This window comes from Patiria miniata, unplaced genomic scaffold, assembly GCF_015706575.1.
Source record: "Patiria miniata isolate m_02_andy unplaced genomic scaffold, ASM1570657v1 HiC_scaffold_6, whole genome shotgun sequence".
NCBI classification, from domain to species: Eukaryota; Metazoa; Echinodermata; class Asteroidea; order Valvatida; family Asterinidae; genus Patiria; species Patiria miniata.
Window position 1 is genome coordinate 9,350,732 of NW_024037073.1, and position 27,263 is coordinate 9,377,994.

General features: G+C 39.7%; 1 protein-coding gene across 2 annotated transcripts; it reads left to right on the forward strand.

Annotated features, from left to right (window-relative positions):
* The first annotated feature begins 910 nt into the window (after positions 1–910).
* On the forward strand, positions 911–26,136 carry LOC119743150 (ubiquitin carboxyl-terminal hydrolase 24-like). Of its 2 annotated transcripts, none has more exons than XM_038219518.1 (8): positions 911–1,089; positions 4,000–4,092; positions 4,843–4,954; positions 6,443–6,564; positions 18,027–18,140; positions 19,424–19,562; positions 21,152–21,306; positions 22,225–26,136. In XM_038219518.1, exons 3-8 carry the CDS (start codon positions 4,903–4,905, stop codon positions 22,543–22,545), a joined length of 903 nt encoding a protein of 300 aa, XP_038075446.1. In that variant the 5' UTR covers positions 911–1,089; positions 4,000–4,092; positions 4,843–4,902; the 3' UTR covers positions 22,546–26,136. The 2 variants fall into 2 exon arrangements, with proteins under 2 accessions (XP_038075446.1, XP_038075445.1); XM_038219517.1 differs by lacking the exon at positions 911–1,089 and adding an exon at positions 1,657–1,812.
* Positions 26,137–27,263: the final 1,127 nt, after the last annotated feature.

The following is a 27,263-nucleotide window of genomic DNA, read 5'->3' on the forward strand; positions in this document are numbered from 1 at the left end:
CGGGGGATGTTCATGGACCGCATGCCGCCAGGGATCCAGCGCGTCATACGCGACAACAACCTCCAGTTCCTGTGGAACCGCGCCATCTATGACACCGATTACTTCACCTTTTGTCCGGAGCCTTGCATCCTGCAATGTGGTGAGTCCAAAAAACATCTTCAGGGAATTTTTTTTGTTTACAAAAAAAGCACCAATTCTGGCGCGAAAACTTGTTTACCGCACAATGATAATAGTTGGGCAGATCATTCAAATGTAAGTTAAAGATACAAATGCTCAACACAACTATACCTTTCAAATTTGCTGACATTACTGCACGAAGGAATTTCAGGGTACAAAACTTTGCTCCTCAAAAATCAAGCCGTTGGAGTACACTTCATCATACCCACAAGCCCAACTTCTTTGGTTTCATGTGAAATACGCCCACCGTCAGCATGGGATTTTCTGCTATAGATTTTTAAATAAACACCGCCAAAAAAGTAAAAAGTCCACACTCATTTTAGGGTCATAATTTTGAATCCGATCGTCTTATGATAACGTCATTGGTATAGACCTTAGGGGAATTTTGTTAGCTACATTTTGATGCCCAGTTTGCTACCAAAGACTGTAAACTGTCCAACATTGACAATGGTTCGTGAAAAATATGCAGCTGGAAAAGTTGAAAGTTATAAGAGTAGGCGAGTGGAAATTGCTGTGTGACAATGTTACAGTGCCCAAAACGAACGGCAGGGAATTTCGATTGTACAGTGCTTGTATATGCATGGGAGCACGATGAATTGAATTACCCGCGTTTTGTTCGGGCACTGTGCAGTTGATAGGCGCCAATTACAGCGTGTGGTTTGCGCTGAGCAATTTCTCCTCGCGTAATCTTTAAATTTGCAACTTTTGGTATTTGCTTATAAAGTGTACCCCTGAATCATTACCCTGATCGAGAATACTTTGATAAAAACTCCTCTTCAAAAATATTGCTCTTCTTGTCAATCTGCAGTCCTTCACACTGAGCAGTAACTACGATTCCTGTGCCGTCACCAGCCTGCAACTAGCCTTCCAGTTTCTATTCAACAATTACTTCCGAACCAAAAAGAAACTCAGGTGAGTTCTGAGGGTAGCATTCCATTTGACTCAGGCATGCAACTTTTCCTCGGATCAGCTGATTTCTTCTTTTTTCACTTCCCATGTGTGTCATTGAAAATAGAAAAACACTGTACAAAGTCTTGGAAAGATTTGAATTTCCTCTTTTTTGTGACTTCCCAGTTACATGCCTGTTGACTCTGAAAGGGCCCATGCAGTGTAGATAGCATTTATTTAATGCTATCCTTGAAAATGCATCGTTGTGTTCCATTTAACCTTATTTTAAATTTAGAGAGGAGACAATGAAGAAATTACAGTCTGAAGAGGTTGAAGGAAAACCCCAGAAGAATATCCTGGGGTAAGCTCACAGAATCAGTTGGAGACTGAAAACCCAATCCACATGCGGACCAGGGCAGGAATTGAACCCGGGCTGTAGCGATGGAAGGCGAGGAAAGAACCACTGCACCAACCTAAATCTCCATCAAACCTGACTCCCCTGTAATAATAATAATAATTTTTATTTATAAAGCATGCATCCACCAGTATTGGTGCTCAAGGCGCTACATCATTATTACCTTTCTTATCCTGCAGAGCTTCGTCCACTTCAGTCCGGCCTTGGTGTCTAGTTCCCAACCTCTCAATGGCCTGATCGAGTACCTGCTCTCGCTGCTGGACAAGGAGGTGCCAGACCACTGCAAGACGTGCCAGCAGTACTTTTGGCTTCTCAGCTCCTACCTGGATGCGGTAAGTTCCAGTGTTGTAGTCTAGTATTTTTTTCCCGAGTACCGAGTACTGCCGATTACAAATACAGGTCTCCGAGTACCAGTGGCGTAGCCAGGAATTTTTCAGTGGGGGGGCGCTGGGGGGGCTGGAACATTTCATGGGGGGGCGTCAAGCAGGGGCGTCAATCGCTTCTCAAAAGTGGGGGGGGGGGGGACATACCTTGATCATAACTGATGGAAGCGCGAAGCCCTTACGGCGAAGCCCTTACGGCGTGAAAAAAATTGGATTCTAGATGTTCCGTGGTGTGATTTAAAGCAATTTCTTACGACTTTCCTCCATGCTTTAACTAATATTTTCTTGGCAAATGATAATTATTTGAACATCGTTTTTGAGGTTGGAGACATTGAATCAGCTATCAGTATTCTGAGTTATTGGCGTGGGGTTCGGGGCGCGCTTAAGGGCCCCGAAAAAAAATTGGATTTTCAATGCTCTGTGGTGTGATCTGAGGCAATTTCTTTACCACTTTAACCAATAATTTCTTAGCACAAAAGATAATAATTTAAACATAATTTTTGAGGTTTTCTCAGCTAAAGGCATAAGAAAATTTTGTGAACATTGTTTTCGAGTTTGGAGTCATTGAATCAGCTACCAGAATTCTGGATTCTAAATGCTCTGTGGTGCTATCTGAGGCAATTTCTGACCACTTTAACCAATATTTTCTAAGCAAAAGATACATTGTAGTACATAATAGGGCTCATGGCGTCATGTAGATCCCTGATAATTTTTTTAGAAACTCAAAATCTCAGTGGGGGGCGACTGGGGGGCGACAAGGTTTCATGGGGGGCGGTCCCCCCCCCCCACGCCCCCCCCCCCCCGTGGGCTACGCTACTGCCGAGTACGAGTACTTGTACTTCTGAGAACTCATACTCGAATAGCAGTACGAGTACTGATACGTACGAGTAAGAGTACGAGAATCGTACTTCCGAATACGATCAGTATGAGTACGAGAACTTCTAATTCCGAATACAGCCATACGGCAAATTGTTCATTGTGGGCCCAGGTCCAGTCAGACTGATACACAGCCCCACTCACAGCTAGCTATTAAATGTGTTTGTCTGGACGTGTACAGAGGAAAATCAGGAAACTTTGATTTCTACGCAAGCCAATCGACCATTTCAAACTGAAACTATCGATAAAATAAGGCCGTGGTAAGTCAGCAAAACCATATTTTGTTTTCGAGTACTGCTATTCGAGTACGAGTCTTTTGATGTCGAGTACAATTTCGACAAGTACTTTGCTGCTCGAGTACTATAGTACCATCATTTAGAGTACGAGTACTTTGACATTCAAGTACGATTACAAGTATGAGTACTCTAAAAATGGTACTTGAGTAGTACTCGAGTAGTACTCGAGTTCGAGTAACAAGTACGAGTACTTCAACACTGGTAAGTTCAATAAATGAAGAGCTTGCTTCCAAAATCAATAAGCGCCACTTTCTTACCTTCTAGAATCCTTCCCTCTGCCCAAAGTTTAGTTTCGACGGCCGTTAAATACGTAACCCTCCTGCTGTCTGAACAGTCACAGACAGTCAAACAAATCAATCCTCTTCCCCTGCCATGCCTTTTACACAGGCTAGTCACCAACAGTCAGATCATAAATCAAGCAAGCACTGCAACTAGTCAAATTGAGTCAACAGACAAAAACAGACAAGTGATTGGCACAGCTGGCATATTAATCACTCGCAGTCAAAGCATAGCTTTATCAAGCCACATAAACAGTAACAACCAGTCAATCCTGTGTTGTGTAGGCTGGGAGCGCTTAACTGTGGAAAATAGTCACTTGATTGATTTTGACTGAAAGGACAATTTTGCACAGAATGTATGTTTGCATAGGAGTGTTACACACAATTCAAGACTACAACAAAGCAAAATCTGTAGTTCAGAAACAGTTGTTATACTGTGTATGTTCTATAAGTTTTGGAGTTTGTCTGGAGCTGGGTTGAGTTCAACCTGGGGCAATATCAATCACAGGGTTGACACAGGGTTGAACATTTTCAGAAGTGAAATGCTGCATATTTTTGACCGTCCGTCAACCCTGTGTCAACCAAACCCCGAGATTTGTGTTAAAAGGCCTTTATGGTGTTTAAATTGCTACTAGAGGTTTAAAAAAAAGTATCATTTAAAAATATGTTGTCTTTTCCACTCATAGGATATTGTATGCTGCAAACATCTGTTCACTAAGTCTGCCGTGCGGCGGATCGTAACGTTCCTCTTGGGCCCACACACTGCACAGAACGAGGAGGTATGTAAGGCAGTGAAAAACAGTGCATTAAATGAAATTGGGTGACAGTTACCCAATGAAATGCTGGTTCTTCATGTACTCACTTCGAGGACACATAGATCTAGTTGTGATATCAAACGTTAATCATGGTTCAAATATAGTCTCTCAAAATGATCCCCTAATTGAGCCATAATTCTCAGGACTTTTAACCTGTGTCAAATACAGGATGAGTAAAAAAAATGCGAAACCTGAATGTCGGGACCATTGTTTTAGTGAAGTTTTGCATGTAGCACTTTCAAAATCTAGGATGTGAAAGTCCAATTCATAAGCTTTCTTTTAGTACAAGAATCATTCAAATCCCTCATGTAATTTTCAAGTTACGGAATTTTAAACACAACCACCGTTTTAAAATTCTCACGGTCCACGGATTACAAGAAGGTAAGTGTTCTTTCAACAAAATGACAACAAATCACATAGGGATGTGTGTGAATTGTTTATGTTTTACTGAAAGGACGCAAACCTTTTTTTTTGTGATCCGTGGACAGAACGTTAAAACTGTGGTCGTTGTTTAAAATTCCGTAACTTCAAAGTGATTTGAATGATTATTGTACTAAAAGAAAGCTTATGAATTGGGCTTTCACATTTTAGAGTTTGAAAGTGCTACATGCAGAGCTTCACTTAACAGTCCCGACATTTGGGTTTTATTTTGTTTCACCCTGTTTTAGGCATTTCTTGTCTTAAGACTACTTATTGATTTTTTGGCCTGCGTAGGATGTTCAGACGAGGCGATGGACGTCCCTGCAAACCAAAGAGTTTACTTATCTCCACACGATGCTGGCTGTCATGATCCTGTACTGTGACGTCTCCAAGTTCAGAACAATCGGTAAGTCTGGCTGTCTGTTGTATGGACTTTGTGCATAAGTACTGTACTACTCTATTGCCAGGAACATATTGTTTGTGCCCTTGGGCAAGACACTTAACTACAATTGCCTCTCCTCCCAGGAGTATGAATGGGTACCTGTGAGGGTCGAGGACCGAATGTGTGCTGATATTGGCTGCCACGTGGTCTCGTGGCCTAATGAACAGGGAGTATTTGTAAAGTGCTTTGAGATTGTTGATACGATGGAAAGCGCTATATAAGCATAACTTATGGCGGACCTGTTCAGCTCGGAACTAAAAGAAAAAATATTCAAAACAATTTGTCTCCAACATATTCCACTTTTGATGACCCCATGGTATTGTGTTCATGTTGCTTCGATAAACTTTTGCTAGAATCTAGAATCCAACATTTTTCAAAGCCCATATAGTAAGGGCTTTGTCGTGTCTGCATGTGACAGGTAGCCAGTCTATTAGAGTGTGTATCAAAGGTCAACTCGTGTAAGAGTTTCTGTGCGCGGATCCATGTTGAATAAACGTGTGTTACGAAGTTGTAAGCCAAACCGAGCTGGAGTTGTTGTGGTGCTATTTGCGTCCCAAGTTGTTTAAATACGAATCCCCATCAAAGGATATAACAGGCTTCGCACTCCGTGCTAGCATACAAAGTTCCACAAGTTCCACTTTGTGGGTTTGATGAGCCCCTCCCTCCTCTTCTGGGGGTCTGGGATCAGGTAGACTTGTTCACAGTCCCTGCATTATTGATCAGACTTCAGATAACTACACCAATATGTGACTGTCCAGCACAAAACTGGTCGGACGTTGCATGGTCGTAGTTTAAGATACAGCCTTTAAATACAAAGAGTATTGATGAAAATTGGGAACCAAATACACCTATAACTCTGTCAGATTTTGTCCCATTTCCATATTCCCTACAACATTTCAATGCCCTTATTCAATGTCCTTTTCTGATGAGCTGAAAATCCCAGTTTTTAAAAAATGGTCCAAATGACTGGGTTAACGTTTTGTGCCGGACGGTCACATATGTCAATGTATTGTATCTATGAATACTTAACCCTAACCCCCTAGGACCTGTCGGTTAGGAATCATACTCAATCCTCCAAAATCGTCTGTTATTTCGTGAATTTGTTCAGAGGGGTACCATTGACTCAATCCTTCAAAATCCTCCAACAATCACTGTTAATGGGTTGAGGCAGTGCCGATGACATTCAGAAGCAGTGAGGATGATATCGAGCATAATGCAGGGCTCAATTATACATGACTGAACATAAACAATGCAGGGTACAGACTACGAACTCAGCACAATGCATCCTCCAAAATCAACTGCCACTTTTTGCCATTCGATCAGCCTAAATCTCCAAAATCCTCCTAAACTGCCATGAGGATTTTGGAGGATTGAGGATGGTTAGAGTTAAATTTCATTATTAGAATAGCAATGATTGAATTGGACTTATTGTGGATTACTGTTTATCCCCAGATCAAGGGGATTATCCACCGAGGCAGCGGACGTTGATCATCCCCACCAGTAAGCCGCTAGCCATGCCCAGCGACATGCAACAGATCCTCTTTGCCACGGAAGGCATCAAGTACATCCGGGAGGTGAGTTTATAGGTCGCCGTGGTGACCATTCATCTTACAAAAACCTTCCAAAAGTTTTAATCGAGAACCGTTGATATACTATTGGATGATTTCCAAAGTATGTCACGTTATCGTGGACCACATTGTGGGGAAGTTTTTTTTGGGGGGGGGGGGACTTACGATCAAGTCGTTGGAAAAACCTGACTTTTCTGAAAGACATTTTGTTTGCAATCAGTTGCACATCCAAGAACGGGTGTAAGCCAGCTAGTCTGGTTCCCTGACCTGACAATGCCCCGACGTCTATAATTTGCTTTGTGTCATCTGAAGTAGGGTCAGGGAACCAGGCTACAAGAGCAGCATATTTTTTCTTGGTTTTTCCAGCATCTATGAACATTAACTTTAAACAGGTTAGTGTGACAATATTTGCTATGAAATACTAACCCCCAAATCTATTGATTTCTGAAAATTGCAGAAAAAGCAAATGTTTTATATTACCTTAACTTCCTATTGTAAGGAAGGAATGCCCCAAGTTTGTTATCATTTTAAAGGTTATGATGTGACGTACTGGGAACATTGGTAAATACCTGGAAACAGACCAAATGATTAAATGAGCAAATTCTTCTTCAAAGGTACCTAATACCCTGTGAAATTATTCCACTTGAAATGGGATCATTTGGAAGAAAACAATAATTGAAGGCGGTTTTATGCCCCGCCAGTGAAGCCGAAGGGGCATACTGTTTCTGCCTTGTCCATCCGTGTGCCAGCGTTATGGGGAAGGTTTTTATTGTTCAGGAAATAAAAACCAAGTTATGGGGATTTTCTGCTGACCCCATAGCGTCTTCGGTCTCCATAATATTGTGGCAGGGATCTCCCTGGGCCATCCCAAGTTCATAGGGACCAAGTCTGACACCTAGTGTGTAGCGGATCTCTCCGAACCCAAGCTTTCCCAAGACAAGAGACCACTCAGAGCGACCTCAAGGCTTAGGGAGCAGGTCCGTTTTGGAGAAAATATACCGCCGATTATGATGATTGTGATTACTCTCTGTTAATTGCACAATAAACCTGCAAGAAATACACCTTGACAACAGGATTGTCGGCACAACAAGTATGGTCGTAATTTATTATACAACAATCAAGAAATATACAGGAGTAGTTGGGATCTAATTGGGCTGTTTTATTACCAGGGTCAGTTAATTATACATGCAGTTGGGAGACATTAACCCACTACTCATATAAGCAGCAACATGCACAACATCAACAATGTACAATAATGTAAGCAATACACACTAATGTAAGTAGTACACTCCAATGTAAACAACGCACGCCAATGTAGACAATGCAAGTAATGTACAGCAATGTAAACAATGCATGTACGCCAATGTAGACAATGCGCGCCAATGTAAGTAATGTACAGCAATGTAAACAATGCATCTACGCCAATGCGTGCCAATGTAAGTCATGTACAGCAATGTAAACACTGCAACTACGCCAATGTAGACAATGCGCGCCAATGTAAGTAATGTACAGCAATGTAAACAATACATGTATGCCAATGTAGACAATGCACGCCAATGTAAGTAATGTACAGCAATAAACAATACATCTATGCCAATGTAGATAATGCGCGCCAATGTAAGTAATGTTCAGCAATGTAAACAATACATGTACGCCAATGTAGACAATGCGCACCAATGTAAGTAATGTACAGCAATGTAAACAATACATGTACGCCAATGTAGACAATGCGCGCCAATGTAAGTAATGTACAGCAATGTAAACAATACATCTACGCCAATGTAGACAATGCGCGCCAATGTAAGTAATGTACAGCAATAAACAATACATCTACGCCAATGTAGACAATGCGCACCAATGTAAGTAATGTACAGCAATCTAAACAATACATCTACGCCAATGTAGACAATGCGCGCCAATGTAAGTAATGTACAGCAATGTAAACAATACATGTACGCCAAAATAAACAATACAATATGCCAATGTAAATAATACATGCCAATGTAAGTAAAGTATGTAAATGTAAACAATACATGCCAATGTAAGTAATACATGCCAATGTAAGTAATGTACGTAAATGTAAACAATACACGCCAATGTAAGAATGTACACCACGCCAGCATATAACCTGTTCAGCCTTGTACCTGATAACGCTTTCCCATGCAAGCGAGTGTCAGCATCGCACAGTACGTGTACACTCACTTGTTTGGCTGCGCGCATCAGCATTACACAGCGTAACTTAAGCAAAGTCATGGCCTGAACACAGCTTAATGAAGCTTAACGAGTTTAGACCCCATAAATCAAAGGCAAAGGTCATTATGGTTAAAACAATAGCAATAGTTTTCCCACCATAGCACAAACAAGACTTGTCATATCAACTTAAAACTTGGTATTTTATTTAAGCTGGCGATCTTCTCAGAAACCTGTCACTTTTTTGGACCCCTTAGGCCAAAGATTAGGATTGTTATGATTATTAAAGACAGGAATATTTTTTTCAACATACACATGTAACTCAGTCAAACTGTTGAGATAAATAAATGGAGAACCATCATTTATTCTGAGGCTACAAAATACCAAATTGAATGCTTGATCAAATACCCAAGACCAAGCTACTAAAACCAAAGGCTCCAATGCATACATGTGCTCATAATACAAAGCAGTATAAGATAAAAGGGGCATTTAATTTAAAATGTTTGGCAAAACCAAGATACAGAGAAGGGCTTGGTTGGGAAGTTAAAGTCAGTGTCTCTGAATAGTGTTTCTGAATCCAATAAGAATGAAGCTGATCTACATTGTAGTCTGAAGAAATTTAACCATTTGTATAGGACATTCCAAGGTATAATGGTACATTCTTATGGAGCTGGAGCTGGCCCTCGATGATTTGCATTTATTTTGGAAACGTTTAGCAAATCTATTTCAGCCTAATTTAAACGTTTAAACCTTTAGCCACGACACACAGGCTGCATGCCACCTGCACCAGTGTTTGCACTCAAGCATGTTAGTTACAAGAATATACATTAAATAATTATGGCGCACAGCAAACGAAGGGCAGCATCGACACCGATCTACAAAGAAGATCATTCATAATGGACTGTCTTTTGCTTTGTAAATAAAATGGTTTAAAGGTGTCCTTTAGTATTATTAATTGTGTGTGAAATGCATACCAGGGCAGATACAGCAAACATATTCAGTGCGGGTTTGGTTTAAACATTTTGTTCAATTAATTGTAAATGGATTAAGAATGTTTATCATTTCAATGTTTAAATGGCACCCTTTACCACCAACCACGCACAAGGGCAACAGCATGTGTGCCTCTCATGTCCTAGCTGCTCTACTCATATTCATAATACAAAACAGTCTCAATATTTGAGAAAAGTGCATAGAAACTACAGTGAACCAATTAAGTTACAAAGAAGGCTTGGTTGGGAAGTTTATCTTGCTGAAGATTGTGTTTCTGAAAGTCCAATAAGAATAAAGCTGGTCTCATTTGTTTAAACAAAAAAGGGATCTATTGTAAAGAACATGGAGTACATACTTCGTCTCATGGAGATAGCCCTCGATGAACAGACCATTCTATTTGGCAGCGCCCACCATGTATGTGGGCAACAAATCGTTCACCTCTCCTATGTTCAATACCGGTATTACATGTGCCAGACGTACACATGTCATACATGCCAATGCATGCACATGACAAATTTGTACACACCTATGTCAGGCATAAATCATGGCTGTGATTGGTCAAAACTTCCTGGAGCGGGGCGTGTGGATTTGTCTATAATTTCCCATCTGTTTTCATGACAAATGGTGGAGTATGGTACATGTACTGGTAGCTGGAAATATGGATACTAAATGAATGTTGCACGATCAGTATTTGCGCTTGTACCGTATCTTTAAGCAATTCATGTAGAAGTAGAGAAAAACTTGCGACACAAGCGGGGTTTTTTTCAAAATTGATTGGAAATATTAAGTTTATTTTTCAACCTACAATGTACATAGAACACCTCATGTAAACAAAATTTGTTATATTTCTGAGGCGATGCTATCAGTTTGGGACAAATTTCATCATTTTGGGAAATGGGAAAAATATCAAACTAGCATTTCCATTTCAACACATGGACGTATGTACAAGTGTACAGGCTCCAAATAAGTTTCCACATATGACTAAGGTTCATGTATGTATGTAAGAACCTAAATGTAATATAACTCATGTAAACTTTCTATCGTCACCGACACCCATGGGCGTCGCCAGGATTTTTTCTAGAGGGGGGCAAAAAAATTTTTTTGCTAAAAAATTTTTTTTGCCAAAAAATGCTTGTATTTCTCAACACATTCTCGATTTATCAGTTTTAGAGGGGGGCAGGGACGTTTCCCCCCCCCCCCCCACTCTTTAAATTTACACCACTTTGTCTTCGCGCCTCTTTTTCTTTTCTTTTCTTTTCTTTTTTTTCTTCCTTTTTTTTTTTTTTGGGGGGGGGCTTTTCCAGGGGGGGGGGCAAGTGCCCCCCTTGCCCCCCCCCTCGCGACGCCCATGCCGACACCACGAAGTACCACTCTACTGTGTTAAACCATATTTTTTTCGATTATCAGGTTTTTAAAATTTTTTAAACATTATTCATCAAGGCCTACCAGTGGACGAAGTTTCCAAGCTTCAAGAGCTTTACTTTAATAATTACGCTAAGTATCCATGGCAACTTTTGCGCAAAAGTGACAATGTTCGAACACTCAAGTTCCATTTACCATTGCAATGCATGGCGCGCACTCTGCTCATAAGTGAGCAAAAACGTTTTCACGAAGTAACACTCTTCTTGTAACAAGTTGTAAGAGCACGGGCGCTTACCTGAAGTTGCACTTTACTCGTGTTGAATACATTGAAGAGTGTCACTTCATGAAAACGAAAATTTACAGTTTCGCAGCCTTTTCGTTTTCACGAACTAACACTCATCTTTTTTCTCTTATTTCTTGTTTATTTAATACACAACGGGTTAAAAACAGCAGATTTATTAAATTCAATTCATCAAGTGTCCACAACGAGAAACCCAACTGAAAATACTCTGTCGTTTTGACGCAAAGTGTTGTTTTAGAAGGCGTTCAACTATAGTTGCCGTTTCTCCAATTGCTAGTTTTACTGGTATGTAGATGGGTGTTACTTCATGGTGTCGGTGACGCTATGTACATGTATACAATCCCATATCCTGCTCAAAGTGTTTTAAGTCTGTCCTGTTTGTGAAGTTGTAATCAGAAAGCTTCTGGACATTTCACATTTCCATGGATGCATGGGGAGCATCAATAATTTTCATGGATGTTTTGTGGATATAAAATTTCTTGATACTATTTTTGTATATTCGTTTATTTTTATTCCCTGCCTTTTGTTTTGATCGTTTGAACAATTATGTGTTGGTTGATATCTCTAAACCAAGTGATACATGTACATGTACATGTACCACCCTCCTGGAACTGCTAATTTATGTGCAGGTGTGTATGTGATATCAGAACCACCCTGACAGTCCAATGAAGCAATGCACTTGCCATCTGCACTGAAATGCCAAATTTGATTTGAGGCCAAAAGGTAAATATCACCTGCATCATCACAACACAGCCCACGAGGATCACTATAACTTTGATTAAACAGTTTGTTGCCATGTAAGTCAACAGCCATCAGCAAACCCTCATTGCTGTTGGTGTAAATAAGTCGCTTTTTGCTGGAGATCAAATGTGTATCAATCTTTGGAGCTGGCAGTGTTCTGACCAGGGAACCATCTGGGTTGTGTAGAGATATCTGTTCCTTGTCCTTGTAACCCACTGCTATCAGATTGCTGCTTTCCACTGCCAGGCACGTCGGCGTGCCGTCCACTCCGGCCTCTTTACCCGGTAGGAACTGATGAAGGAGCTGGTATTCCTTGCTGAAGATCTTGACTGCAGGATTGTCTAGGATCAGAAGTTGATCATCCTTGTTGATGGCTAGAGCTGTTGCATTCTGTATGTCATTAGGGTCATGGGGTTCGTTTGGTTTATCAGGGTCAGGTTTGTAGGTCTTTGTAGAAATCACCTTCCCCTCAGGATCCAGTGTAAGCAGCTTATCACTGCATGCCACAACCATTTCACTTGTGGAGTATGCTGCAAGATGTTGGGGATGGAAAATAGTTTGTGAAAAGGCCTCATCTCTCTCCCATTTCTCCTCCAAGAGCAGAGTTCCAAGCTGATCGTCCTCTTTACTCTCCTTAAAGCCAAGGAATGACTTCCCATGCTTGATATCCAAACTCTTATGCACTCTAACCTGCTCATTCAATTCCCGCAGCATTTTCTTCTTGGACTCCAGGATCTCATAGCACGTTGCTGTAGTCATCACTTCATTCACTTTACCCAGAATCTGCTCAGACGTTTCTGTATATGCAAATTCTGTATCTCGTTTAATGGCAATGGCCCTGGCCTCAATTTTGAGTTGTTTTGCTTTATCTCTGATTTTGCTAATTTCCTTTTCTGCTTTCTGTGAAATTTGAGAGTAAGTTTTTACCAGCATCTTGTCGAGTCTGTAACGTAAATGACCTGAAGAGGGGTTTGCAGAAATGAATTTTTGAATGCACTCTTCTGTTTTAGACACGGATTCTTGTACTTCTTGTTTACATCTGCTAACCGCCTGGTCGATGCTGACGTGAGAATGCATGGATTCTTTGTGATCAATGTTTGTGCATTCATTGCATATGAGGACTTCACATGAGTTACAATACAGACAGAGATCTTGATCTGGATGCTTGAGACACTTGGGAACTTTCTTGAGTTCAGTGTCCTCAATTATATCTTGGAACTCAACAGGTAGCTCTGTCAAAGCTACCATCTTGTGAGCCCTCAGTGATGCCAATCGATTGTGTGCCTTCAGGCATTCTTGACAGAGATAATGTTTGCAATCCATACATCGAGAAATGGCTTCATTTTCCTCATCGCATGCCTGACACATGACTTGTAACCCCTGACCTTCAGTCTGTTCCTGTTGATTGACATCCCTTGATCCTCCAGGTAGCATGTCCAGGCCAGCTTCAGACAGGGCAGTTTCACTTCGACACAACGGACAGACAATTTTCTTGTCGTCCTTATTTTGTGTCAGTCTGAGTTCTTGCAGACATTTCAGGCAGAAGTTGTGTGAGCAGTCTAGCATCCTAGGATCCTTGTACTCAGTGCAACAGATAGGACATTCCTGAAGTTCCTTCTGAGTCTCATCCAAGACTAGATCGGTCATACCTCCCTCTGCCATCTTGCTCAGTTGTACTCTACATGAACCATATAAGAGTGGAAAGAAAAATGCATACTATAAGATACTGTTTAAATATAGACTGACTCGTGTTCAGTATACAGTGGAACACCACGATAACGCACATTGTTGGATCCACAGAAAGTGTTCGTAATATAGTGATTTTGAACTGCCGGTACCCTCTTCCTACCAATAGTGAACTGGCATTTCTCACATTCCGCTGCCGCAAGAGGAGTCCTCACGAAACGTTTAAGCAACTTGTGGTTTTCCCTTTTATTCCTTGGGCCTGGTGGTTTTCCCTTAATTTCATTCCTTGGGGAAATAATAGCCATCTGTCGCTTGTCGACATTCACACACGATGTAACTATGGGTCGTTTGATGTTCTGGAATTAAAAGTGGCCCAAGTAGTGTTTAATACATGTACAACCAGTAGATTTTTTTGTTAATCTGTTGACTTTTTCAACAACAATGCTTGATTTTGTACATTAAAACCGGGAGCAGGGTCCGCAATAAGCGGTATCGCATCGCAATTTGCGACACATTGGAGGTCGACTGCGACGCAATTTTTAAAGTGCATCGCAAAACTGCTATACAACATTTTGATCATGAAAAGTTGACACAAAGTGTACTTGCCACCAAATTTCGGTCCACTGAATTACACAACTATCGGACATGGTAAACATCCATCATGTTTTGATTTAGTTAAGCTTAAATACTGAAAAAGAACGTCAATTTTGTTCAGCTGTATAAAATCTGTACGTGTTTAGTTTGTAAACAGGCGGCGTCTGATGGGCCAATAACGAGACCACGTGATAAACGCAGCTAATAATTTGGAATCGCACTTATGATCCGGACATAAGGAATGCCCGGAGCGTCAGTGCGATACCAAATTATCCGCAGCATCTATCACGTGGTAAATCACGTGCATGATCGGAGGAGGTTGCAGGACGTACGTCGAGATTTTACCTCGTAACTTTGAATCTGCTGCGACTGTGCGAGGAATAATTTATGGATTTATAAAAGAAATAACACGTTTGTACACTATCTGGTCAATTATTCAACAAACTTTATTCTTATTCTCACTCACTGGTAAATATATGCATGAAATGAGTATTTTGGTGGCTAAAAAAGTTACATGCATGTCGTGCATGCTCAGTAAAAAAGCTACGTGCACAAGCTAAAATCTACATGTACATGCACTGGTGCATGCGTGCACCCAGGTAAATCGAGCCCTTTTCTCATCACTATTCTTTAGATATTTGTCGGTTTATCTTAAACATTTTGCCGACACGGAAAACGGGTTTACCCCTTCAAGAAAATCACTTGATACGCACGTGGGATTCGTGGGAACTAAAAACGTGAAAATCCCAGCTGTGTTGTCGTTTGTGCGCTGTGTAGCATATTGATGAAAATATGGCTACTACGAAAACTACCGGTATCAAGGCAAACACTGCCAATAATTGACAGGCGGATCTAGACCCGGGCCAGGAATGGCCCGGGTTAATAAATTGCTTTTTCACTCGAAAGTTATTCCAGCAAGCATGCAGCTCCTGAAATAAACAGACAACTGATGAGTCATTAAGTTCACAGCTTAACATAAGTTACTTCTTTATTGCTTTGTAATTTGTACAGTCTGACACTGACAGGTAAATAGTAATTGCAAAGCCGAGGCTAAATTTGAGTATAACAAAACTGCTATGCAAAATTGGTAAACTGCTATGCAAATCAAAATTTGCATAGCAGTTTTGCTATACAAAAAAAAATCCTTAAGGCTTACCCTGACCGAGAGCCAAGGATGATGTTTGGTATAGCCGAATGTTCGGTATAGCGGTGTTCGGTAAAGCGGCGTTCCACTGTAGTTAACTAACAGTTTGCGTACATGTAGATGTAAATATGTATTTAAATCACTTCAGTTTTATGCAGATGAAGTCAAAAACATACATGCACATATCAATACGAAGGTAAATAATCAAAGAACATCATGACAGTCAATATTTCTTCTTCTTGGATACATGAGAGCATAATGCAGGCTGTCATAGTGTTATATATGCTTGCCTGTGTGGCTGCATCAAAGGGAATATATAATGTACAACATTTGCAAACATCAAAAAACAAAACTACCAAATTATTATGAAATACCTTACTGGGCTGTTATTGAATGACAGTCTAAAGCATCCTGTAAAATCATGGTGTGCTGACATTTTCAAGAATAGTGGTATTTTTGTATCAATTTCAAATTGGAAAAAAATGGTGGTTTTTTTTCAATTACTGCCCGGATACCATATTTAGTCTGAATATTGTTTGCAATTGATCACACATCTGTGAACGGGTCCAAGCCTTCTAGACTGTTCCCTGGCCTTACAATTCCCCGATGTCTATAAATTGCTCCTTTTCAATTTAAGTGGCATCGGAGAACCAGACTACAAGAACATGATTGTTTTTCTTGGTTTTTCTAGAATCTACAAACCCAAAACGTCAAACAAGTCAGTGTAATTTGCTGTAAAATACTAACCCCCAAAATCCATCCATTTCTGAAAATTACAGCAAAGGCAAATGTATATTCCCTTAAACATTGTCCACCTACCTACAAGTTCAACAGACCTGTTTATGGGTACAGTTTGAAGACGTTTCCTGCATGCAGTCTGTCGGCAGTATCAGCCACACCCTACTATTCAGCTATTACTACAACAGCATGACTGTATGTTGTGCACATGGATTGTCCAATAGTGAATAGTGCCTCGCTACCAGTTAAGTGCACAGCAACGGCTGTCGTTATGACGCCACAACTGTTTCGTCATGAACACAATTTCTCATATGGGAAATTCCCAGATTTTTATGAATAGCTTTTTATGAGACACCTCTGGCCTCAAGCATATTGTTGTTGGTTGTGACTAGGTGTTCAGTGGTACTTGTACATTGTACCCGGCTGCTCTTGTGCATGTAGGCAGAGGGATCGGTGTATTACAATTTATAAAAAGTTCATGAGGATAACCTTATGGGTTATTCAACCGGGTTTGGAACAATGTGTGCATATGACCATATTATGAAAAGTATGAATGCCTTGCTTGCAGTTGCTCTACATAATATTTATTGTTGGGTGTTTCACGACTGCAGAAAGTTTTAAATCATTTGCATGTATTTTGCCAAAAATATGAGCAAAAATGTCATTCGGACGTAACATTGACAACGTGTCAATGAAATTTCTGTAAAGCATTTCCCAAATTCACTTCATGTATTTCTTACTATACATGTAACACACAAAGAAAAACTTTTGGTATGGTACCGGTAGTTGGGTACCAAATGGAGCAGAAATGATAGCTTGGTTGTGGACGTAACACCGTGTCAACCCCAAATGTCACACTTCCACTGAGTAATTTTGACACCGTTACGTCTACATTAAGATATCGTTTCTGCTATATTTGAACCCTGACTATTCCAAAACAAAAGCTTTTCTTGGTGCATTAGGTGTCCAGTTATAAATATTATGCAATGTCAGTTTGGGTAAAATTTTACATGTATGTAAAAAACGGCCACACTTGTGCGGGTGTACATGTGTGGCTTTACAGTAGAGGACAGACACATAAATGGAGAACAAAAGATCCTTTCAGTCCTCAAGCGTTGGGTGATTTGTTAAAAACAGTCCACCGTATGGTTATGTGCTTAGTCCATGGGAGAGCATAATATTACAGGGACGAAGGGAAACACAAAGCATTGTCCTCGGGCGTATAGAAATGCACAACTGCATGTTCTTGTACGGCTTAATGATAAACGACAGACACACAAAGGGGACAAAGGATTTTGTACCTGTCCTTAATCGTCAATTTCTACAAGTCTTATTCTTCAATCTTTTGTTAAAAAAACAATCTTTGAATGTAAGTTTGTGATGTGTTCAGTCTATAGGAACAAAGAGATACACAATGAAATACATGTATGTTTCATAAAAAAAAATCTATGTAGCACCAAAGTTAATTGTGTCTTGGAAGCCCATTTATCAAACTACTTTTAAGTGAAAAAAATTTATTTCCATTGCCCTACACGTTAAAATGTTATCACTATTTATGAAACAAGGTTACCCTAAATCAGGTTTGTCCAAAAAAAGCAATTTATTGTGTGTTGTGACTGTGTTAAAATTACACAGCATATTTGTTTCAACAACTGTAGAACTCAATATCCTTATTAATAAACCTGTTTTTGGCTAACAATTCCAATGTGGTCCCCCCCGCAGGTCATACTGATGTTCCGTGAAGTACCCAATGCAACCACTGCACTGCTCGACATGCTGCTGCATTGCTGCTACTGCAACGACACGTTCACCTTGTCCGTCATGATGATGATCCACGTAAGTACAATTCAGTTATTTTAAAAAGCCCCCAAAAGACCAACCTTTTTTTGGGAGGGGGGGGGGGGACATCTGCAACCTTATGAATAAGGCCTTAAGTTGGGTTTGGAATGATCGTGCAGCAAGTAATTCAAACTTTTTTAAGGTGGGCAGATTTGTTCATGCAATGGCTCATTCATAAGTCAGTGTTCTTTTAAAGTTGTCAGATTTGCAATTTGGCATCAAAAAGACTTCAGTAGTTGAGTGACGTGGCCTAAGTGACGCATGGATCCTACACACGAGGATGAATGATTCAGCCAAACTCCTGGTTAGACGCGTGATAACGGCCCGTACTGGTGGCAAATACCATGAATACTTGTCAACAAAGACCCCTGCGCGCGGCGGCTTTCAGATTTGCAGGGCTCTGCGCCCGATCTGGTGTCAAAGTCAGTCAAGCCAGCTAATGAATCTATGTTTTTGGTCTTTATTATTGAATTCTGATAAGTGATAACTGCATAACCGCGTTAATATTGAGCACAATATCTTAAGCTTTAAAATGAACAATGAGATGTCGCTTTTGTTTCATCGGTTCGGGATCACATCTGTCTAAAACTTCTTAATGAAAGCCTCATTAAAAACGAAATTGGGGTAAACGGCGTTCTCCTCGAAGTTTGACGTTTATTTTCCGGGTAAATACTTCATCTATGATGACAAAAACTGCACAATACCATCTGTTATATCCTGAAGTATTAATTTTTTAACATTTTTAGAAGAATTATGTCCTACGTAAGGAGTAGTTTTGCATACAGCTTTATGAATATTTCCGTATAAGATGTCATGCAAAGAACCGACACAATAGCACACCTGGAAAATTCGCGATTGCAAGCCAACAGGTATTAATGCCTGTTATCACGTGTCTAACCAATTAAGGCAAGTCCACTCAGTGCATTTTGTACTGGAGCTCAGAACAGTAATTTATCCTTGTGTGTAGGATCCGTGAGTGACCTAAGCACTGCTTATGTTAACAAGTGTTTCCAAATGCTTTGTGTATACAGGTTTAAGGTGCCAAGCAAGAAATTTCTGACAGTCAGGAGTATTTGAATGTTATTAACGATTTTATGGAGAAAACCTCGGTCAAAGTGAAGAGAAAAGTAATGCACAAAAATCAATTAATCCTATGGACCTTTAAACATAACAAGGGAGATTGAAATTATAAATGCTACATTATGTGCCAGAATTTTTCCTCTTTGTTGTATTGATTTTTTTTTCATTTATTGTCTCTCCGCCCTGATTGGCCGATACAGGGTCAGGTGTCCTCGGCGCCCACCAATGAGCTGAAGCACATCTTGATTCTCCTCCTGGAGCTGTTGATGATGGAGGACCCCCTGCAGGGCAAGCGCCTCAAGCTAGCTGTGGAAGGCAACAACAACAATGGCCTCTTGGGTAAGGAGCGCTCATCTCTGTCTGGGTAGGGTGAAGCCACTTGGACGCCATCTTGGGAGGCCAAGACATATGGGTTATTGTATCAATGTGGGGTCCACTTTTTTCATGTGCCTGTTACATCTGATATCTGTGATTTTATAATTCTGATGCACTCCTTGATGCAGTCATCCTCCAAGAGTGATTATGAATAGCAAACTACCTACCCAACAAATAAAACGTTTAAAGTCATTCTTAATGGTGCTTTAATAAGGGCATGAATGTGTGCTTGGCTGGTTTTAAACAAGTCCGTTTAAGACTGGCTGGGGGAATGGACGCTGATAATAGCCCGAGCCGAAGGGAGGGATATTATTAGTGACCAGGCCCCCAGGCAGTCTTAAACAGACTGGTTTAAAACCGGCCAAGCACAGATTTATTTCCTTTCACAAATACCGTTTCCGTCAAAGAGTCAACACCGGTCAAAAAAATATAAATTTCCAATGACTTTTCCAATAATTTTACTTCACATTTTTTAAAATACCCCTCTAACTATGTTATGGTATATGCCTCTAGCAAGTAGTTGTAGGCAACTCCTTATATGGGGATTGGCCTGCATGTGAGGCATACTGGAGGAGTGGCACAGAGCACAGCTGTGCCGGTGTAGTGTGAATTATGACTATGAAATAGTGACTCACTGGTAGTGTTGCGCATTTCTAAGTGAGGATTGTGAACGTTCAACCAATAAAAGGGTAATTGGACCAGATTCACAGGAGTCCAAAAATTGTGTAACGCCTGAAAAGTGTTTTAGACCCGCCAGCCAATGTTGTATTGACTGTTTAAGACCAACCACATGACAGGCTCTCGACCAATAGAAATGGGTTAACTGTCTAGGATTTTTCTGAATGGAAAATTACAAAGTACTATTAGATAACAGGGGCAAAGAAATTGTCACACTTTGGACCAAAACTGTATAGAGTAGTAACATTCAAAAGTACAGTCCATTTGGGTAATTTGTGCATTTTGTTTGTATGACCCAACAAACGTGCTAAAATCTAAAGAAGGGTGCCGAACAACTAACCTCATGAAGTTTCAGCTCAGCTTCAGCTGTATTATTTCGAGAGAAACAACATTCTAGCATCTCGATTTCAAATCAAAAGTTGATGAATCATGTTTTGAATTGGACCAGAATTCAGCGTCCGAGACACGTTCTCACTTGGCCGATTCCAGCTATGCGATGTCGCGCACTGATCCGATGAATTATCTAGGGCGCGGGCGTGTGCGTCGTGTCAACGCTTGCGTGCGCTTCGCCGAATAAAAAAAACGAACTACTTACGGAAATTTCCAATGGTGCGTCTTTAGATGCACTGTTGGAAAGGCCCTCTTTCGTTGATTTCTTCAAATTGACAGCTTGCCAGAAAGAATAATTTCACAGGGAGTTAAGTCCCTTACTACAGGTTTCATTTCAACCAAGTATGTTTGTCAACAATAATTACGTCAGTTACTTTTTGGATAGCTGCAAATGATAGACTGCAGCTTTAATTGCCTTCCTTGCAGACTTTTTCATCGTGGCTGATTTAACATTAATCTCACTATTTCTTGTTATTGTCTTGCAGAGATCATCCGTAAATGTACGTCCACGGACAGCCGTCGGTCCTACCAGTGCATCAAATTCCTGGTCCATCTGTCCAACAAATGCTCCATAGCCAAAGAGTATTTGATGACCATCTCGGTCCGGTGGCAGTGGGCGGTCAACTGGCTCAAGAAAAAGGTAAGAACTTCTCATCAACATGTAGTTTTTTTAAAGGTCAGTTAAAGGGAATATACATCATTTGCTTTTGTGGTAATTTTCAGAAATGGGTGGAATTGGGGGGTTGGAAATATAAAGCAAATATAGTTACACTAACTTTTTGGAGGTTTTGGGTTCGAAAATGCTATAAAAACCAAGAAAACGATCATTTTCCTGTAGTCTGGTTCCCTGCTCCATATAAGAAGAAACAGAGCAGTTTACATACATTGGGGGAATTGTAAGGTCAGGGAACCAGTCTAGCTGGCTCGTACCCGTTTATAGGTTTGTAATCGATTGCAAACAAGTGCAATGGTCAATTGGGGCCAGTATTTGAAAAAAAGCCAGTTGTTTCCAACGCTGATCGGCCGATCAGCGTTGGAAATTGATACAAAAATACCACTTTTCTTGAAAATGACAGTATACCAGGTGCCATAATTTTACAGGATGCTTTAGACTGTCATTTACCAACATCCTGTTAAGGTATTTCGCAAAAACTTGATAGTTTTATTTTTCGATGTTTGCAAATGTTGTATATTCCCTTTAACCGGGTATAACATCTCCGAGTCAAAAGGTTTAATTTTCCAAGTTAACCAAGTGAAAAAACAAGCTAATTATTATAAACTGTAGTTCATCCATGGTACTTTGTAAGCAAGCTGACTTGAAGGCACATAGGATGCATTTCTCCCAGAAGTAATCTAGCTGATTATTATCAAAAATCTTATGTATTAGTGAAATTTTGTCTGGCTTGCCGTCATTTAGAAGAAGTTAAGAAATGTAGGTGATTTCCAACGATCTGTCAATTGACTGATTTTATTATGTTATACAAGAAATCCATAGCAACTTTCTATCAAGACTAGTCAATTAATGTGCTTATTTTGTTTATGTTGCTGTTTTGCATAGATGAGTGAGCACTACTGGACGCCTCAGAATGTCTCCAACGAATCCAGCACGGGACGGTCCTTCCAACGCACCATGAGCGCCCAGGACACGCTGGCCGAAGCCACCGCGCTGCTGGATGAGCTCAACACCCGTGACGACGACGGTGAACACATCGAGAACGACGAAGAGGAGGAGGAGTACGTCGAGGGGGACTCCAACACCAAGATGGAGGTCAACGGGTCGTCGGAGGGGTCAGAGGTCAATGGGAATGAAGACAGCTCCGAGTCTTCCAAGACGTTGGTTCAGGACGACGTGGGCGACTTGGACGACATTGATACATAACGGCGCTTTTTTTTTCTTCTGTTTCAGAATTTGTAGCCAATAGAAGATGGTTCCTAGCTTACTCCTGGGGTCATAAGTCAGAGGTCATCACAGGTCAGGTCGTAGGAAACCAAGGGCCAGGTTGCGCCTTTTTTTTTGCTGACACATCGTATTTTAACCAATCACATCACGCACCCTAACATGAATATTTATCACGCTGTGTGGATGGAAGACGTACACTTAGGTTTTCGTAGTGTTTTCCCTGCATTTAACTTATGCCAACCAACAAAAATATTTCATAAAATTGGACAAGGGTTCAAACCATCTTGCGATCCATGGTTCACTCCACTATCCACTAGGTCAATCCTGCTTTACCTAGGCTGGGAGCTCTCAATTGTTGAAAAGAGCCACTTGACTGAAAGGACAACTTGGCACAGAAAGTCTGTTTGCATAGGGTGTTCAAAGCAGACAATGAATGCTTAATAACAATATTTTTTGCCCAAGCAAGTCAGAAGTTATGATAATTCGCATGCTTTGTACCTCAAGCACCTGTTTTTGCTGAGCAGGTATTTTCCGTGCTTACCAGATTTCTGTTGGCCGCTGTTCCTGTTCAATCGTTCACTCTATTCACTGTAAGCCATATTTTTGTGTGTAGCACAAATTCTTCTATTTTAAGCCAATATAGGACAAAGTTTGCTTGTTATTTTTTTCTTTGAACTTGAGTGTAGATTGTAGAAGCAATAATTTTATACGGACACAATTTGTAGCATGGTATGTGTGTCGTTTTACCGTAAAGTCTCACAGCCAGTTTAGCAAGGGATGCAAAGTGACAAAAATTTATACAAACCCGAATTTAAACCTTTTGTCACACTGATTCTTTTAATTGGATGTTTTACATAGTAACTTGGTCGATTTCTAACCGTTACCACTCCCGGGTCCTACAAATTCCATCAGAATTTTTTTGAAGGATTTTATAGGATTGAGGAAAGTTGGGCCTAGCTATTTTTTTTGGCACAGGGGTTGATGCACCTATGAAGTTTCAAGAATGACCATTTGTTTTGTGCACTGTGTTTGATTTTGTCGGATTCAGGAATTTTCTATCAAAAGTGCTGCGAGATTTACAGTGAATTTCTTTTTTTTCCCTGTTTATTGATTACCCCACTTGATTAAATCAAGTTGCCAAATAGTTTATGCATTGAAATAACTTTAGATCAAATAACTCTACAAAGAGTTTTGAATCTGAAATCTATGCATAGAGTAAATTCTTTGCTGTAAAAATACTGAATTCTGGCATCTTCGAGCAAACTTGAATCCTCGATCCTGATTGGCTGATCCATGGCAACAACATTATCCATATCGCAGTCTTGGTATCGCACTATTCTTAGATGTGCATTATACCTACTGCATGCACGTGTTTAAGGATAACCGCTGGAAAGTTCGTGTACAGGGTGCGCGCATTCGATCCAGCTTTACTGTGCGTCAAGTTGGCTTGAAGATAAATCCGTTATCCACTCGCGCTCATGGAAAATGGAAAATTTGGTGCGTCAGTGTCCCACATACCACTTGGTCTTCAGCCTCGTGGCATTTGGTACTCAGACACACTACTTTGTTCTGTGTTCCACTCACGCTTGTGGGATAAATGACTATGACATACATGCTTCATCATTATTGTCTGCTGTAAATAGTTTTAAAAACAACAACAACAAAACGGGTTGTATTTTTCAAATGTTCACACAGCATGAGTACTCTATCTAACAACTTTTCAAAACTGCCTCAGCTAAAAGAGAATTTGATAGTATTTTTGGATCTAGATTTGAAACTAGCTGTGACTGGTTGCAACCAGATAGATTACATGTATATCATTAACCTTGGACCGTGATGTGTTTCATGAGAACCAATCAGATTGTACCAGGAATGGCATGAATATTCATAAAAAAGAAAGCATCCAATACCAGGTGACTACCTTCACTCTTTCATCCAATCGCAACTGCTTGTGGTATCGCTATGGCAATACCTAATTAATATGCATTTTCGGTATCTTCCATGTAGATAGTTTGGTAGCGGTGTGTTTTAAGTAAAAATGAATAACTTATAGTTACACACACCAATGCAAGTTATTTTTCAAGTAGCATTAAATGAAATTTGAATTTTCCTTTTTTTGGGGGGGGGGTGTTTTGCTCGATACGTTAATTATTGAAGATCCCTTTCTGTGAAAATTTAATAACATCTTCATCACTGTAAATATCACGCCTCACTATTTCATGTGTAAATACTTTGTACATAAGAAAAAATACAACGTAGGTTTTTGTTAAAATTTCAAAATGTCCATTTTTCATTTTAAAAAGAGATAAAGAGACCATTGAGATAAGTTGGGAAAAACATTATTCTTGTTGTTCAGTTGTATGTGGGATTTTTTTCAATTGAGAAGATTGAAATACCTGGCCATGCAATGTTAAGATCATATGGACATTTATGTAGGGGGCTGAGTTCTTGCACACTTTAACATAATTAAGATCTGCACAATTTTTCTGTTGTTTTCCAATTTTGTTTCAAGAAGTTATGATGTTTTACTTTATCAATTGGATCAGTAATTCCATTTTTTTTTTACCCGTTGTCAAATTCCATGAGAAAAAAATCTGAAATTATATTTAATTTGAAGTTCATAGGATGTGGTGCTTTAGTGCTTGTAGCATAAGTTGAAAAGTTGCATTTTTGTTCGTCTGTTGAATTGTTTGTAATGTTGACTGTGCTTTAAATACTGACGTGACATTACAAACTACGCTTTTTATGCTACAGGAAAGTAGACCGTTCAGCAAAGGTTTCCACCTGAATTATTTTCATTTTCTGCCGTCAGTGAAGCAACCTTGATAAGCAGAAAAACTTAAACCGTTTTTAGTTTTAATTTTGTATGGGTTATGTGTGCAATGAGCAGATTATTCCAAAAATGCACCCGCCACATACGAACGCTTGATATATCTGTTCAAAGATCATATAGTACACATTGTTTTGTTTTCGTTAATATTGAGGCAATTTATTTTGTATCTCCGGAGTTAAACCATATTATTATTATTTTTATCAGGCTTCCAGTGATAAAAATAATCACTGTATTGTATATGCTTTCATGAAAAGTTCACAGACGAATGCAATATTATGTCAGTCAAAGAACCCAGATGAGGACAATATTATTTTTTGATATTTTCCTCGTCCAGGCATTTTAACAATTTTTGCTGGTTCCCACACAATCAAGAGCGTAGAACCTCACAGTTGTCAACCGGTCAACACAGCGTAGCACGGTACCATTGCACGCGGGCACGGACGCAGCGCGCAGCATGACATACGCGCATCATGATATACGCGCACTGTTGTCAACAGCCACAATGGCAGCTTCGAGCAGCGCAAAATTTGCTTCGGTAAGCAAAGAATATTCGGTGAAGTTTCAGAAATAAAGAGAGTGTCCATTTCTTGCTGATCAAGTATGCCTGATATAAATAATAATAATAGTTATATATCTATCTTTAGGGGGGATTGATATGCAAAGATCCATCATGAAATTACACACATGCACACAAACAAAAAAACGAATCTCAGTCAAAGGATTTCTTGATAACCAGAAATTTTTTTTAAAAAATTAACATAAAAATGCACAAGAAAAAAATGTCTGCCTTTAATACTGCAAAATACTGTACATATTTAGAGACCTTAAAAAGTTTAAAACCATCGGGTGAAAATCTACTTTGATTCACTAAAATAGTAGGAATAAAAAAGTTGCATTTTAAAGTAATGTAGTACTGTTTGATACAATGCAAGACATGGTTAGTAGATCAGACAGTAAACTTAGTGTATTGTATAGGTATATGAAATACTGGTTCAAATCTGGTTTGAACCAGTTCAAACCAGTCTCTACTGGTTTAAACTGGCCTAACTAAAGAGGCATACATGCATGCACACATTTGAGCGTACAGTTTTTGCAGAGTTTACACTGAAGGGCTGGTCAGTGACATTAATGTACATGTGTGTACATATATGTAAATATATTTTAAATATTGATTACAAATTCCTGGTATTTTAAATAAAAAATTTCTTTCATGATCAACTTCCTGAGACAGAGAAGTGCAAGATTTGAATAAAGAATTCTCAATTTTACCCAGTTGTATATTTTCTGTATTTTGTCAGATTTGTTTTTGTTAAATTTAATTGTATACATGTATATGTTTTTCCATAGAGAAAGGAATGGATTGTATCATTCAAATTCCATGAAAAGATACTTTAATAACGTTGTTGGCGTGAGGCGATTTTGTCTTTTAAGAACCAGGGCTTTCTCCATACAAGGATTTTGTTGTTTATTTTTACCCAACATTATCATACTTCTCAAGCAAGACAGCGAAGGCGAGATTCACATGTAAGTTGTCGTAAACAGTACTCTTTTCCACAGCTTTTAACACGTTTTCTCCAAAATGTTGGGTTGAAAAATCTAAGAGATTTCAGCTTTTTGGTATCTACATGCTTTTTCTGTAATTTGCAGAAAAGGATGGATTTTGGGGGTTAGTATTTTATAGCAAATATTGCTACACCGACTTGTTTGAAGTTTTATGTTTGTAGATGCTGGAAAAAAAACAAGAAAAACAATCATGTTCCTGTAGTCTTCAAATTTGGTTTGTGGGTTGCTCTTGGCAGCCTTATCAAGCCTGTTGCTTTTGGGGCCGACAGGTCAAAGGTCAAGGTCAATTTTGCTAAAACAA